This window comes from Augochlora pura, chromosome 11 (genome assembly GCF_028453695.1).
Source record: "Augochlora pura isolate Apur16 chromosome 11, APUR_v2.2.1, whole genome shotgun sequence".
Classification (NCBI taxonomy): domain Eukaryota; kingdom Metazoa; phylum Arthropoda; class Insecta; order Hymenoptera; family Halictidae; genus Augochlora; species Augochlora pura.
The window spans coordinates 10,567,712-10,584,028 of record NC_135782.1 but is presented as its reverse complement, the minus strand read 5'-3'; the positions used below and the strand labels follow the sequence as shown (position 1 = coordinate 10,584,028).

Sequence of the window (16,317 nt, the reverse complement as noted above, 5' to 3'; positions counted from 1 at the left end):
TCAAGTTAAATATATTTCGGTGAAATTAATCAATTTTCGGATCGTTCTTTTACGAAAAGCCGTACGAACGGATCGCCGAAAACGATGAACTGTTCCGTTCTCTGGGAGTTCGCCGATTAATTGAAAAACGCAAAGGAAAAGCAAAAGTTCTGTTTGATCATTCGGTATATTGTAGGAGAGTTTTTCCCCGTGGCAGGGGCGGGGAGCACAGACGTGGCTGGGCAGAGTATCTTACCATCCACGCGGAAGTATACATATACCCGTCGATATTACCACCGGCAGCTTCGCGAAGTAACGAGAGGATATTCAGATCGATCATTCCGGTTGAATATTTTCTGGTAATGGAACATGAAGCTGCGCAACGATGTGCTCAGGTGAAATGAACACCGTGAATGACGGTCCTTTCAATCTCAGGATAAAGAAATAACTTGCCGACTCCTTCCTATTGCTCGCGTTTCAGATTTAATTATATCGTTACACGTGCTACGACGTCGCACTCGTTATTACGGCTGCGAACGTAAACGTCGTAATCGAAATTTTGTCCGATTACTTTCGACTTATCAACGAATTAAACTTTCTCGAACAAAGTTTAGTCCCACGCAATCATTCATACGCGTAAATACCTTTCTTTTCTTCCACGTAAACAAATATTGAACTGTGTCAAATGTTTACGTTGAACTAGTTAACCCTTTGCTGTTGGAGCTATTTTATTTAGAAGTTCGCAAGATGTTTTTTGAATTACAGTGTTTAAATTTTATAGAATTTATTGTATGCTGTAAAAATAAAATTCAGCACATTGGGGTTTACAATATTTGTACTTTTAACAGCTTTCTTTCTACATGGGACGGGTCTTTTAGACTAATAATTTTTTAATATAAATAGGTTAATATTGTTCTGTAAACAATATTATGACGCGTCTACTGATGCAATAAATTATATATGATTCTATTTTTAAAAAATGTTTTAACCATTTATACTCAAGTGCAAATTTTAGTTCACAATTTTTGGTAAAGTATCGTTGTGAAATACTGTGCTGAAAACTTGAGTTTATTATAATTAATGACTTCGAAATTTCGAATTTTGTTTGATTATAATCCTTATTGTATTATTTTCAGGACGACAATTCATATTTTGCTATTTAAATCAAAGACACGTGCAAACGTAAAGAAATTAGAGGAATATACAGTGACGTGCTATAGTTAAGCAAAGATCCACGATTAAAGCAAACAAGACTTGTCGACATGTAATAATTTTAATTTCAAATCTAAAATACAAATTTGTTTCAAAATTATCAGAACTATTTTATGAACTTTACAAATAGTGATTATATAATTTATTACGGCCATTGTGCCATGGTAGTTGCAAGTATTGTATCAATTCTATACTAAATTGTACGAGATATAAAATTGAACTATCACGCATGAATAAAATCTTTCCTAAGACAGTGTGATCAATTTGTTTCCAATTGTCAGAAATTATTTTACAGTGTCTACAAACGGAATAATCATACTATTTAATTACGCATATTTTATTTCATTTGGCTACTCTCATTTTCTATCATTTAAATTTTATTTCTGTGCACATTGTTAACACAGTCTGACACGGAATATCTATTTCAATTTTCCTTGTTGGAACATCATAATGTAGAAGTTAAACAATGTCGTAATAAAATAACGCACGAACTGATGGAACAGTGCTTTCAATCATTCACCTCTCAAGGGCTCGGACCAGCTGCGAGATCTCCCCGCATCTTTATGTGAAAAAGGGCCTTGCGGTTGCCGAAAAAATTTTACGAGCTCGCAATATGTAACTTGTCCAACGACCGTGAGCGAGAACACTTTTTATGCGAATATTTCTCGAGCAATTCTCGGTTCTGTTCTGTACGTTCGACATTGAAATGCCCGTTTTTGCGCATCCTTTCGCGAATACTGGACCCTCTTTATGCCTTTATGCCGCAAACAGTGATCGATAGAAAAACAAAAACAAAAAAGAAGCACCGAAAAAAAGAAAGAAAAAGGAGCGGCAATCTTTTTCCGTCGAAATTCCGACGGCGAACGTATTTCGCCTGACTTCGCAGAACCACTACACCACGGGCTCCGTAGGCAAAAAGGATAAAGAAATCGAGCACGTTGCACACACAAGTCCTATTCATTGATCTAACTTATTGCTCGTCACGGCGATCGTCGCGCGTCGAGCGAACGATAAATACCATTGTACAACTTTAATCGCTTGTAAATGCGAAATTGGACACAAAGAACGCTTGTGTTCCATTTGGCACGATACACGCTCGTAAACTGTACGAAAACAAGTTTTAACGAAAACTTTAATATTTCCGCGGTGTCGACATGTACTTTTCTGCAGAGAAACTTGCTTCAGTTCAAGTTTTCGACGAAATCGTTATTTTATTGTGAAAGATGAACAATGGAGATATTTGTCCACTATTTTCATCCTTAACGTTTGTCACGAAACAATTGTTTTCCTATGCTAGATGAACATAATTGGTAAGCATTGTTCATTGAATACCATACTGTTCATTTATATAAATTATTAACATTGATAATTTGATTTTCCTTCATTTCTTTTAAAAGCTCAAGTGAAGAAAACGACTTTCGATTCGTTTAATATAATAAATTGATAATAATCTCCTATTGGCTATGGAAACATGACGAAGAAATTAATCGCATATGTTGCATACTGTTATGTGATTGTAATTAACATTTTATTACTTTATATTATCTAATTTGTTTATAACTGTACGTTAAATATATTAGATATATAAAAAGAAGAAAAATAATTATACCGTATAACCTTGAATGATTTTTTGTCTGCTCTATATTTGCACAAGTCAATTGCCTGAACAGATATTAATTATAGTGTTAAAGTCGTATTAACAGAACGATATTATATAAATGGAGTCGATGAATATAGCGATTAGGTAAATATTAAATTATGAGGCAATGGTATTAGGTTAATTACTCGTATGCACTTCCATTAATAAACCGTTCGATTAATCCGCATAATTCATCTACTAATTGAGTTAGTTCAAGTTATAAATATTTAATAGATACCGTTCTCTTTGTTTTAAAAAATGTGCCAAATTTTTAACATAGAAACAGGTAAAAATCATCGAGAATGTTATATTCGAATATTGTAACATTTGAAGTATCTCTTGATTATAAAACAATGGAAAACTAGCACTGTGTTACACTAATGAAACGGATATCGCTTGTAAAACGTAAGTTTAGCTAGGAATAAATTATTAATAAAACAATATAAAATTATATATTAATAAAAGCATAATAACCTACGAGAAATTGATAAAAAGTTTCTTACCCTTAGTCGTTTTGAACAGCACATCCGGTGTTGCATGGTGATTAAAAAACGATCTTCAATTTTCTTTGTAGTCCATTCACTATAACACCACTTTATGCAATGTTTAATCGAAAATATGTTACACCAATAACTCCAAATGTAACATACATTTTACACTGAATGATTTTTCAAACATTCGTTCACTAATATAAACTACCCGCTTTTCGCGTATAGAGTGCACTTTTGTCTAGTTATGGTCTTCGTTTGCATCGATAAGTCAGATTCTAGAAAGTTGTAGGTTCATTTTGTACCACACCGGTGGCATTAGAAAATGTCGCCATGATGTACTAACGGCCAAATCAATCGGTAAAACAGCACAGGATCGTCTCAAATTACTTCTTCCTGGTCGTGCCTCGTTCGACGAGTCACGTTATAGAAGTTTTTAAGAAGAATTCGTCAAAAATGGCACTTGCATACGGTATGTGCGAAACACCCGGCTGTAATACTGTTGCCAGCCTCCGTTGTCCAACATGCGTGAAAATGGGTATACAAGGCTCATATTTCTGCACCCAGGTATGAGACACTATAATTTTATAGGTTAAGTCATGAGAAGAATCTGGCGACTATAGATACTTTCCAAATATGCCCGACACTTTCTTGGCTCACATCACATGACAATAGTCGACGACATTTTGAATTTTAATAGACCGGCTATGTTTACTTAATAACTTCAATGATCGTTATATACGATAATCTCTAAGATTCAATATTCTACGCATTGAGGCACGTGCAGATAACGCATTAAATAGTTGAATAAATATTATATGCCGCTAAATTAAAATGAATTTATACACCTGTCTCGTTTCTCTTTTTCCAATTTCTAATAGATTTTTGTCTTAAACATTAATTATGCTCGACCTTGCTGCTATGTTCCAGGATTGTTTCAAACGCAGTTGGAAAACACACAAAGTTATCCATAAAATAGCAAGTAAGTTTAACAATCTTACTTATATAATACATGTCTACAAATATGAAAACTATATGTAAAAAAATAAGCGTATATTTTATTTGAAATACTTGCACGATAAATTGAAAGATATAAAGTTAAGCAAAAATTATGTTCTTTCTATAGAAGGAACAGGTGCAGATGCGTCATCTAATGATTACAATCCATGGCCTTATTATCATTATACTGGGCAACTGCGACCTTATAAAAGGGAACCTCGTCGAGATGTTCCTGCACATATTAAACGTCCAGATTATGCTACTACCGGTATTCCTGTAAGCGAACAGGCAGTCAGAGACTCCAGTCAGATAAAAGTTCTTGACGATGAAGAAATCGAGGGTATGCGAGTGGCTTGCAAGGTATAACTAACTATTACTATAATGTTTCTGTCCTTTTCCCAACGATTTTGAACTAGTTCTGCTAACTACAACAAGTCGCTTCACATGCAAATTTCTTTCTTTTTGAGTGTATTTTTATTTTCTTTTTAACAAAGAAGGGAAGGATAAATCAGAATTACTCTCATAGCTTGGACGTGAAGTATTGGATGAAGCAGCACGTACCTGCGACGTGGGTGTTACAACTGCCGAGATCGATAGAGCTGTTTACGAAGCTTGTATCGAACGAGACTGCTATCCGTCTCCACTGAATTATTATCAGTTCCCAGCTAGTTGTTGTACTTCTGTGAACGAAGTAATTTGCCATGGTATTCCTGATACAAGACCGCTTCAAGATGGAGACATTTGCAATGGTAACACATACCTTGCCTACATAAATATATTTTCAATTTAATCTAAGTAATCTCATAACTCTCTCCTCTCATAGTTGATGTCACCGTATATCACAACGGTTTCCACGGCGATTTGAACGAGACGTTCTTAGTCGGTAACGTGAAGCCAGAGGTAAAGAAATTAGTGGAAATTACTCATGAGTGCTTGGCAAAAGCTATCGCCATTGTTCGACCGGGTGAAAAGTACAGAGAAATTGGCAATGTAGTTCAAAAGTATGCACAAGCCCATGGTTGCAGCGTAGTACGCAGCTATTGCGGTCACGGGATCCATCGCTTGTTTCACACTGCCCCGAGTGTACCTCACTATGCCAGTAAGTATCTCGACATTTATTTGTTGCGCAACAGGAATCCGTTCAAAACAATTCCTCCCGATTGCTTTCAGAAAACAAAGCTGTCGGCGTGATGAAACCAGGGCATTGCTTCACTATAGAGCCGATGATATCTCACGGCACATGGAGAGACGAAACGTGGCCGGACAAGTGGACAGCGGTCACCGCGGATGGGCAGTGGTCAGCTCAGTTCGAACATACGTTGTTAGTCACGGAAACTGGCTGTGACATTCTCACAAAACGGTTAACAAACGACGGCAAACCGTGGTTTATGGACCGACCTTAATAATATTTCCTTACGTATTATCGTCGGGTTATAACATCATTTTAAATTTCGTGGATATATAAGCATTATACTGCTTAAATACCCTTGTTTCTGTTCAAGCGAGATCTCGTTTTTCAAGATTCACCAGGACTTAACGCGAAGGTAATGATATAGCGCGACGTTGAACAATCGAAATTCGTGTTCTGTAAGATATTTTTTACGAAGTAGCTGTCCCATTGGCTAGTTTTATAAAAGAGATAGGATGAATAAGGTAAAAAATGTTTCTTGAAAACTAGAATCTCGTTAGATGTTTTTGTTTGTACCCGAAATGGCTCCTGTACCATATAGAATTACCTCATTGATACATATATGTACATATATAAGTGTAACACAAATTGGTGATGCGCAATGATTGAAATAAAACAAATCGATTCTGTAAATCAAAAAAAAGACCAACTTCTGTCCATCTTTCTTACAACCAGGTGCGAGTACAACGGTGCGAAATAAATAATCTCAAATAAATTACTACGTCCCCTAAGAAGGCTGTTTCCAGTGCATATGTCGACGAAAGTTGTCCCTAACATCTTGCGCTAATGTACCATTTTTCTCCAACAAGTTTCGTCGACATACCTCGCAGGAACTCCACGCAACTTCCCCTTTCAGCGTTAACCTACTCGTCGTCGAGTAAATCACATAAAACCCCTGAACTGAAGCTAACCGGTTAATAAGAGGCGATTGTTATAAATAAATATTCACGATATATACAGAGTACTGTGAAAACAACGACCTAAGACGCAGCCTTCGGGTTCAAACGCGATCCAAATTCGGACTTAGATTTCTCAGACGTTCTACCGTTCGCCGGCGAATTCGCGGTATCCTCCTCATTCTCGTACTCGTAGTCAGCATCCGCATTCTCTTGAGTGTCGTCGTTCTGCGCCTCGCCGTTACTGTACTCATTCTCATCAGGAACCATAATTCTCAGAGGCCGTTTATTACTGTACATGCTACTCTGCCTTTGACGTTGCTGCTGCCTATCGTATTCCTGTCGTTCCTCGTACTGCTGCTCCTGCAGTCTTTGCTTCTGCCGATTTCTCATCCGGTCTTGATCAGACTTATGATCATAATTCTCATTGATCTGTTCATTTGTATCGTAATCTTCCAACTTGTGATTAGGGGGAATAGCGTCTTCGTTCTGCATATTTTCTTGTTGCTGTTGTTGCTGCTGTTGATGTTGATGATGTTGCTGCTGTATCTGCTGCTGCTGTTGTTGTTGTTGTTGTTGCTGCTGTTGTTGTTGCTGCTGCTGCTGTAGTTTACCTATTAGTTGGCTGTTAACGTTCCCAGCTGCTGCCAGAGCTGCCAATTTCTCAGCCGCCTCGCGATTCGGCAGCGTCGTATAAAACTGGCTAGATATACCATCATCGTGCACCGCTTTGTTGAAATAGGTTGCTTGCGGACTTTGGTCGTTCGCCTCGTCGTACTCTATGTTGTTCTCCACTTGCTCCGAGGTGTCAGCGACGTAAGAGAGATCCTCGGTTTCTTGCAGATTATTCTCCTCCTGCTCCTCCGCGACAGTTTCCGATCCCACGTTATAATTCGTATTTACTCGTCCGGCGATATAGTCCTGGTTGAACAAAACCTGCTGTTGCTGTTGCTCCTTGTTATCTTGCTCGTCGTAATTGAATGATTGCATCTGGGGCTGCGAGAAACCTGTTACTCCGGTAGGTTGGAAGATCTGACCGAGTTGCTGTTGAAGTATGTGCTGTTGAAGTTGCGGCTGTTGACCTGGAATCAAAGTGCTTCGATTCATCTCGTTGTTTTTGCTGACATCGTTAATACGAATCGATGCTCTATATCGATAAAAATTTATTTCGCACGGTCCGACGTTGATCGGATGTTCTCATCTTGGGATCTGACAGAGGCAAGACGATCGTTTTTTATTAATTTGTAACGCGTCCTATTGGATTCCAAGTGTGCCGCCGTTCTTCGACTTCTAATTGGGGTCTTCTACAATGAACGTTTTATGTGGAAATTATGTGGACGAGGGAACGTCGTGCCCTCTATTAGTGCTATCTTGATACTATCTGAATAATTTGTTGAAAGTTCCCACGAATATCTGCGCGCAATGAACACTAATTTGTACGCTCGTACAATTTGCTGTGAATGCTCGATAAGGTCAAATAAAATATGTTCGATAAAGCTGAAGCGACGTAGTGGCTGATTTTATTTTATCTGCATCTTACCTGGCGGATACTGTTCCGGCATTTTTTGCGGGAAGCTGTTCAAAAGATCATAAAGCTGCGTGGCCGAGAGTGGAGGCCCGGCTGGCGCCGGATGGCCAACGTGTAAATCAGGTATCTGTTGGTTTATGATGTAAGGCGTTTGGCCAGCAGTTTCCGGGAAGCCAACGTGTAGAGAACTGTGCAGATTGGTTTGCATCGGTAGATTAGGCTGGCCCAGCTGCATGTTAGTACCGATCAGCCCAATATTGGACGCTGGTTGATTCAGGTAGACGTCGTTCGTTTGCAGATCGGGATTCACTATGGTCGAAAGACCCGTGGCGAAATCCTGCGGCAAGAATGTTGGCAGAACGGTGTGATAATCTTTCTGATTAACATCGTTACTCTCGGTCACTTCGTAGTGATGTGTCGGTGTGGGACTGGTCACTGGCTTCTGCGGTGCTAAACTTGTGCTGATCGTAGCGATGTCGAAATTTGGTAGCAACGATCCTGTGGAAAGAATGACGCGATTTGTGTATTGTCGCTTAACTAATTTCGTTCATCCGTGGAAAAATTTCTCAGTTCGTTTTTACCAAGTAATATCATTCGTCAGTTAAATATGAAAGTAATGTAAAAATACGAAAGAAGTTCATAGTTTGTCTAAAATATGAATTTACTGTTAATTAATATAATTATTTTACTTAATTATATGATGGAAACGATTCTGTTCTAAATGTACATGTTATGAATACTCTTTATGCTTCTCAACAAGTACAGAGAATTATTTGTGACTCATTTTTAATGTACATAATCATTAATACTTCATAAAATATTTCAATCTCAATACAAAATAAAAATTGCTTCCACAAATTCTTTTTACAATTTCAATAAGATCAAAGTAATCAATTCTTTTAATTTTCTTACCGTTTCAAACGACATCTGTCCACTGTTCTCATAAACTAGTTATAAATGTATATGCTATCAATTTTTGTCGCGCTTCTCAATAATTTATACAATTGCCGGCCGTGCATTTTAACGAGACCGAAGAACAATTCCTTAACAATTCACCCACCGAATAGCAGCGCGAAGCTTACCGTGCGGATTGATTTTGTATGCAGGGTCAGTGGTCTGTTGTCGATGGATTGTCTCCTGGGAGCCGATTTCTCCGCTGAAAGGCTTGTCCATGATGCTGAGATTAGGCGCGGGGATGGTATGAATCGGTCCTTTGTCGTCGTCTACGCTACCTCTATGAGTTGGTGGTAGAACCGCTGCCTCCGGCCTGTATTCGGGACTGTACTCCGGCATTTTGTTCACGGTATGGAACTCTTTAACCGGCGGCCGCTGTGGAAGAACGACGTGATTGTTCATCGGCACCCGAATCGGCATTTGGTTCTTCCACACGGTGGCTGGGACGTTGAACATCGGGGGTCGACGTATCCTGTAATTGAACACCCTATGACGACCGATGGCCAACGAGTTCTTTCGGCGAGGTCCGAGAAATTCACCTGTAGTTCAGGGGTTTCTGCGGCATTCTCTTCGGCGGGAAGTTTCCGTTAATATACATCGTGTTTCCGGTCGAGATTCTATGGGCGATCGGCCAAGATTTCTTGTAGACCAGTTTCGGCGGCGGCGGGGGAGGGAGCGGAGGTCTTCTGATCTTGTACCTGGCTTCGACAAGGCAGACGTACAAGACCAACAGCCAGCATATCCAATTCGTCGCCTGAAATTTGTTTAACAGAGCGTGTCGGTCGGTCTACTATTTTTAGTGGGAATCTGGAATTGTGAGTTGGATTACCGCCAGTTATTACGGCCTGTAACGGTCAGTGGGTCTCCTCGTACGCCCACGTTCAATGCCCTAACATTTCTATTAATAGAACCTTGTTAATAAACTCGGTTTCCTTGGTAAACATTTTGAGAACGGTGTATTTAATAACATTGCTTACAATAAGATCAACAAGTACAAGTATTTTTTATTATACGAATTTTGGTATTAATGTTTAATAGGTTGACGTAGAATTGGTATTCTATACTTATTTATATACTATATTAGTTATATAAATAATATATTCTATACTTATTGCAGACTATATATTTACTGCTTATTATATACTATATGTTCAAGAAACTGAGTTTCGAAACCGGTTCGCACCTGCGCCCGCGAAATATGCAAAGAATTCATAACGATCGGAAAATCAGACGCTACGAAACCGGAAATCCAGACCTATCGCGAGTCTTACGGTATTCACATATCAACACGTGCACCTTCTTTTATTCTTGGTGTAAAGTCAGTATGTACGACGTGTGGTGGGCCAGTGATCCTCAAATTGTCGTAGCCAGTAAGAATAATATACCCACGCAATTTCCTTATGTGAAACGTAACTCTTGAAACCAACTAACATATTATACCAATATATTAAATTCCACGTAGTATACTCTAACAATCATCAACTATTAAAACATACGTTTATTTTAATTTCTCTCAGGTTAAATGAATTGATAGAAGTAATGTTTATATTAAAATTAATACATTATTTTAAGATTTAATTATCGATCTACTTAACTAGTATATTACTTCAATAACGACCAATTGCCAATGGTAATTTTAATAAATTCATTCAGTCATTAAACAAAGCTTTCATCATTAAGCAGCTTTCTCACTGCTTATAAATTATTCAAATACATGTACTTTAACATTCATTCAACGTTACTTTAACGGTAAATATATTTACTTTAATCCTCTAGAAATTCACGAGATTGATCACTGTATTTCCTATCTCAATCTTATGAATGAAATATAAATGAAATATCATTCATTCGAATCATTGCACCATTAATTAAGCTCCGTCAACTACCGCTTCCATAACGGCCAATTGCAATGGTAATTCGATGAAATTCATTTATTCATTAAGCGAAGCGTCGCGGCTAATTATAGCAGCGTCTGCTCGCAGGGAAATTGTTTCGCTGGGCGTATTTTCGTATTCGCTACCATGCCGTGTAGCGTGTTAGAATGAATGGTGATTTGAATGACCGCAACAATGGCCGTGGCAACGGTCTCCATTGTGACGCTGCTGGCCGATTGTGCTGTAGATTGAGAAACGCTGTCGTAGGCAATGAAACTGAAGAGAGAAGTGCTGCGTGTTCTTAACGAACAAAGTGGAACGGTGTGCCACATCGATATAGGAAAAGCGAGGGTAAGAAGCCAGAGAGGAGCGCGAGGTCGAAAAGAAAATAGTTGAGCGTAGAAAATGATCGTCCAATTCGTGCGAATTAGAAATGCCGATCGTGAACGCAACCTGTTGCATCGCGATCGTTACGAATCGTTCACGCTTCCCTAATGTCCTTTCCCAAAGTCGATTACCTTTATCGTGATAATAATCTCTGCTGAATTTGCCTTTCTTTATCGCAACGCCATTAGATCGAATATTAGCGTTAGATTTACGAACCATTTTGTCATCGACGCATCATTTAGCGCTACTTTGCAAATGATTTCGTGTTGGGGCATTTAACGTGGCTTTCTTTTGTCCGATCTGTGTTTAGAAAGAAATTCTTCGGAATATTAAGCGACTATAATGGCCATTCTCAAACTAATTATTAAGATTTCTAAGTGAACTTTTAATTTGTTATCTGCCGTGCAATTTTCGCTCGAATGGTTCTCGCATATTATGGTAATTCTTCAAAGGACTTACTGGGGCAGAAAATGATTGACAACTAAGTTGATCATGGCACCGTTTGTTGTTAATTGCACTTCTTAGAAGGAAAACGTTTCCTGTCGAATATCCATAGAAATATCTTCTACGCCCCGTTAATGATAACGTCCAGACATCGACTGCCTATACCTTTTTCGCCACGTAACGGAACAAGTTTCTATATTGGACGGACGGGTCTATTAACATGATTTTTCAGTCGTGACAATAAACTTGTATCACGAAACATCGAAATTATGAGACTGCTTCGCGAGCGAAACGTTCGTTTTATACACTAATAGAAACGATTATAGTGTGGACAACGTATGTTAATACCTGCGTTAACGTTAAATAAACACAGACGCACGTATTAAAGACGTAATTAGCAATCTTGTCTAACTGTTTTTATAGTTTACACGTTCGATTAACTACTCGAGGTCCCACTAAACTGTTGCGATAATTACTTCAAAAATTAGAACGAGAACTTAAATTATAATTCATTTATCCATTTATACTATTTCATGAAAACAGCTTCATAGTTTCAATAACATAGTTTACTGAAAATTATTTCTGAAATAATTTAACAATAAGATAATCTTAAATTTTCCCAATCGTTCAAACAGGCACGTTTTACAATTTAAACAAATGTTTGTCTTCGGTTTATGTTTAGCAAGATACATTTTCATTTACTTCGTGAAATTAACGCGACGCGACAAAACAGTTACACTCGAATGAAATCTTGTCTCGAACGGGAAGTATAATAATTCTGTGGAACGTCGCTTACCTTCATTTTCTTGCTCTCCGACGAACGGCTGTAGTGCACAAATTTGTAATTTCGTGAATAGATCACCTTATGTTTGCACTGATAATGAAATAATGATACAGGACATCTGGTCTCGGTCACAAATAATCGAATACAAGTTCACGCGCGCGATGATTGGACGTTGAGGAAGCACTGCATGTTCTGCACGCAATTAGGTCATTGTCCTTCATTTATACTCGCAACCCGGCGAACGTATCATCGAAGGCCGAAACGCTGCCTCCTACCTTGACTCTGACGGATCACGACTGCCTCGAAATGCGAAACGTAACCGGGAAAAGTCAGCGGTTCCATGAAATTTAACGGAATTCCGAATTTACCATTGTCCAGCACGCAGCCGTGACAGAGCCACGCCGGGCAACGATATTTTCCCGTAAGATTTTCACGTCCTTGTACTTTTAATACTCGTACGCTGTAACTTCCGGCACGGGAGAAAGGAAACATTCCACCATAGTAATTCATAATATCCGTAATGAAATAATATTTCATCGCCTTATAAGAGAAAAATGAACGAACTATCTAGAAGATAAACTATTCGAATGCTCTCAAATAATCTTTAGTTTTAAATTAATATTGTTCATTAAAACGAGAATAGTACCAATCATTATATAGAATAAAAATTATATTTTTAATTTAATCTTAATTTAATTATATTGATTTGTAAGGAAATTTTTATAAAATTTTATATTAATCATTTTAAAACATGGGGAATTATACATGGATTTGTAAGAGAAATTAGGTTCCTATATAGATTTATACGAGCTTACAAGATTAAATAAATCCAGTTTTGTTAATATTATGTAAATATGAATATAGGCAAAAATACTTCAAGAGTAATTAAACGGAAATATTGTTTGCCAAATGTTTGTTCAATTGCTGTATTCTATAGAAACGTAAGGATGTTACAGTACATTATATTACATTATATTATATTTGTACATTCTATTTTTTCCGTTTCTCAAAAGTTTACCAATCGAGTTCGAACTAATTATTTGTTGTGTAATTCGAATTATTCGAGCGGCAACGGCGTCGCGCTATAGCGGGGCAACAGCAAAAAGTTTCAGGATGACAGGAAAGTCGATTTGCGGCTGCATCATGGAGCCCCTGCGAGACGACAGATGGACAGAACGATCGAAGACCGGTCAAACGCCGTTTCTCTCCATATCCTGCTACTGGATTCTCGCGTGAGCGTACACCTGTGTGTTACCAACGTGTGTGATCCAGTGACCCACTATATTCACCGGTGCTACGTGAGTTTATGACTAAAATTATGCGTTCTATCAGTCCGTCTTTCACGATCGAACGGGAGGCCTTTGTGTTCTGCGTTCGCCTTTCCCTCAATAGCATGTGACCGAGCATTCAATTTATTGTTATACGATAGTTAAAGAAATATATTCATGTCTCGCGATGGAATCATATAAGGTCGTAAGTAGGTATGGAATTTCTCATTCAGTTTCATTTTATAATTGCATTTAAATAGATGTCCTGGTATGGATCTTTGAAAAAATTGATACAGTTTTACATTTTTGTGAAGAAGGCTTAAAAATAGACTCACACAACTTCGTGTATGAATTCTTCAAATTAAGAAAGTTACAGCTGCTTGATCATTCATCGTACGAACGGTCAGTGGACCGCGAATTTTATGCATTCACGGCAAAAATCAGTAACTGAAATATATCATTCTGCAGATATCAGAACTTAATAATGTTACATTATTTTTAAATTATAAAAATTATACAAAATGATTTACTTTTATATAATTCCTATTTCTTGCAATTGTTTCGGAAAATTTTTATCTCGATTAAAGATCCACCATCTAATGATTAGTGTTGGTAGACAAATTTTAAACTTTAATGATTTTAAAAGTTTAACGATGATTTCTCAAAATCTACTTCATCAATACAGAATTGTCTATGTTTTTTACTCCCTCAATATCGTAAAATCAGTAAGAAAAATCGGTAATTAAATTTTGAAGTGTCGCCATTTTCTAAATTATTATCCTTTCGCTTTTGCTCTATTTCTGCAAATAATTCATACTAATTAAGAACCTCGCATGTCTTTTCATTTCACACCAACCAGATGGTTGCAAACGTGGTCACAGTGCAAACTTTTTTATATAATTTATTTAAATGTAAAATTAACCAATTTGGTCTACATTTACAGGTAAACCTTGTACATATGACTGCATAGATTTTTATAAAAAAAATCTCAGAGAAAGAGAAAGAGAGAGAGAGAGAGAGAGTTAAAGAAATCGCAGTTTATACTAGAAACTAGCAATTTTATCATAACAACAACCTCCATTAACAGATAATAATTGTAATTAATGGAAAATGCGAATATTATAAAAGTGAAAGTAATTCGTATCGCACTGTTTAATAGCCTGCAGATTTTTCGATGGTTTCATCATCGAGAAGGCGCTGCAGTTTCGCGGCTGCATTGCCAGAACGAGCGTCATTTAGGTTTTAAAGTTCATTGCACCATCCGTGATACTTGACGGTGGGAGATCGAGGTTGGACGTTGCTCCGTATGATTTATTTCGTGGACGTCGTTTATTTTCCGCGTCTCATTAAAGTAATTATTTGCGTCACGTGCAGACACGCCGCTTTCTTCGTTCTTGTTTTATTGGACTAAAAATCAAGAAAGCAAACCGAGGATACGGTCACCATCGTATTACCCATGAAACATTGTATTCCAATGACAACGCTGTATTTAGGACGTACAGGGACATGTATGAATCCAGAACAAGCAAAAAAACAGTAGTTTATTAAACATCGCTACGACCAACGGGAAAATACAATAACAATAAACAGACAGATTTCTTTATAAATAGTTGAAAATAAAAAACCACGTTACATTCATTCAATGGTGTCGAGTGTTAGGAGACAATTTGGCTCGCTTTGTTATATAAATAACGAGGGGTTCGTATGAAGTATGCTAAGCGATTGTATTCTAGTAGGCATCTGAGATAGGAGGAGGGTGATACACTTAATTAGTTGTATTTCTATGGCCCTTATCGTTCGATAAAAACACGACATCGGTAGCTCGCGGACTTCCGTTGCCTCTATGTACAAAATGAACATGTTACAGCCGCGCCTCGTTATACTGATCGCGCGATCGATCCGCACCGTGTTCGACAGCGAGGCACAATAATTGGTAACTTGCGTTCGAAGTTACGTTCGAATGCTACACACAGCATGATCTCGACGTTGTATTTATCACAAACAAATACGCAACTGCTGTGGATACTTTCTACGCCGGGTTGATCGCACACAATTGTCCAACATCCGCCGGTCGTTTTGCATATACGGAACCGGTTTCTTTTTGCAAATAACTTCAACAAGATTCGTTCGCGAATAACGGATCCAACCGTGAAATCTCGCGGTCTTGTTCCGTCGGCTAGGTGAACGTAACACCGAGACGATTCGAGGCAGCGCACGCTCCTCCTGTTTGTATTCTTCGTTTGTGCAAGAGCTCGTCCCCTCGTTCTCGTCGACCTTATTGCAAAATTCTACGGTCCCGGACGCAACAAGATCAATTTTCTGTAGCATTTAGGCTCGATCAATGTGACATCGATCTGCGATACGTGGTCGTCACGTATACGGTCGGCCTTTTGAACCCGTACCATTGAGGACGAATCGCATTGTAGCTATAGATCGCTGCAACAAGGAGCAAAATAGTGTGGTAAGTGACACGAATACGTTTCAGTTATTCGATACTACATGTTCGATAGGACAGACTAGTTTTTATCCTTTTGTTTTGTTTAATTTTCTATCATAATCGTTTCATTCCCTTGTCTCGTTCAGTTTTTAATAAACAATTTTTATATTCTCTTATTCTGTCAATTTTTTAATTCGCCATTTTCGTATTCTTCTGTTTTAGCTATCTTTCTTTTTTAT

At 38.0% G+C, this 16,317-nt stretch overlaps 2 protein-coding genes across 2 annotated transcripts; one reads left to right on the top strand and one right to left on the bottom strand.

Annotated features, from left to right (window-relative positions):
* Window positions 1-3,656: 3,656 nt before the first annotated feature.
* On the top strand, window positions 3,657-6,140 carry LOC144477108 (methionine aminopeptidase 1). Its single transcript, XM_078194573.1, has 6 exons — window positions 3,657-3,885; window positions 4,249-4,300; window positions 4,445-4,677; window positions 4,844-5,066; window positions 5,141-5,416; window positions 5,488-6,140. Exons 1-6 carry the CDS (start codon window positions 3,775-3,777, stop codon window positions 5,718-5,720), a joined length of 1,128 nt encoding a protein of 375 aa, XP_078050699.1. The 5' UTR covers window positions 3,657-3,774; the 3' UTR covers window positions 5,721-6,140.
* Window positions 6,141-6,409: 269 nt separating this feature from the next.
* Window positions 6,410-12,395, bottom strand: LOC144477032 (uncharacterized). Its single transcript, XM_078194443.1, has 5 exons — window positions 12,386-12,395; window positions 9,424-9,638; window positions 9,013-9,371; window positions 7,943-8,428; window positions 6,410-7,484 (listed from the first exon to the last, which is right to left on the bottom strand). The coding sequence occupies exons 1-5, from the start codon at window positions 12,389-12,391 to the stop codon at window positions 6,487-6,489; spliced, it is 2,064 nt and encodes a 687-aa protein (XP_078050569.1). The 5' UTR covers window positions 12,392-12,395; the 3' UTR covers window positions 6,410-6,486.
* Between the last annotated feature and the right edge of the window lie 3,922 nt (window positions 12,396-16,317).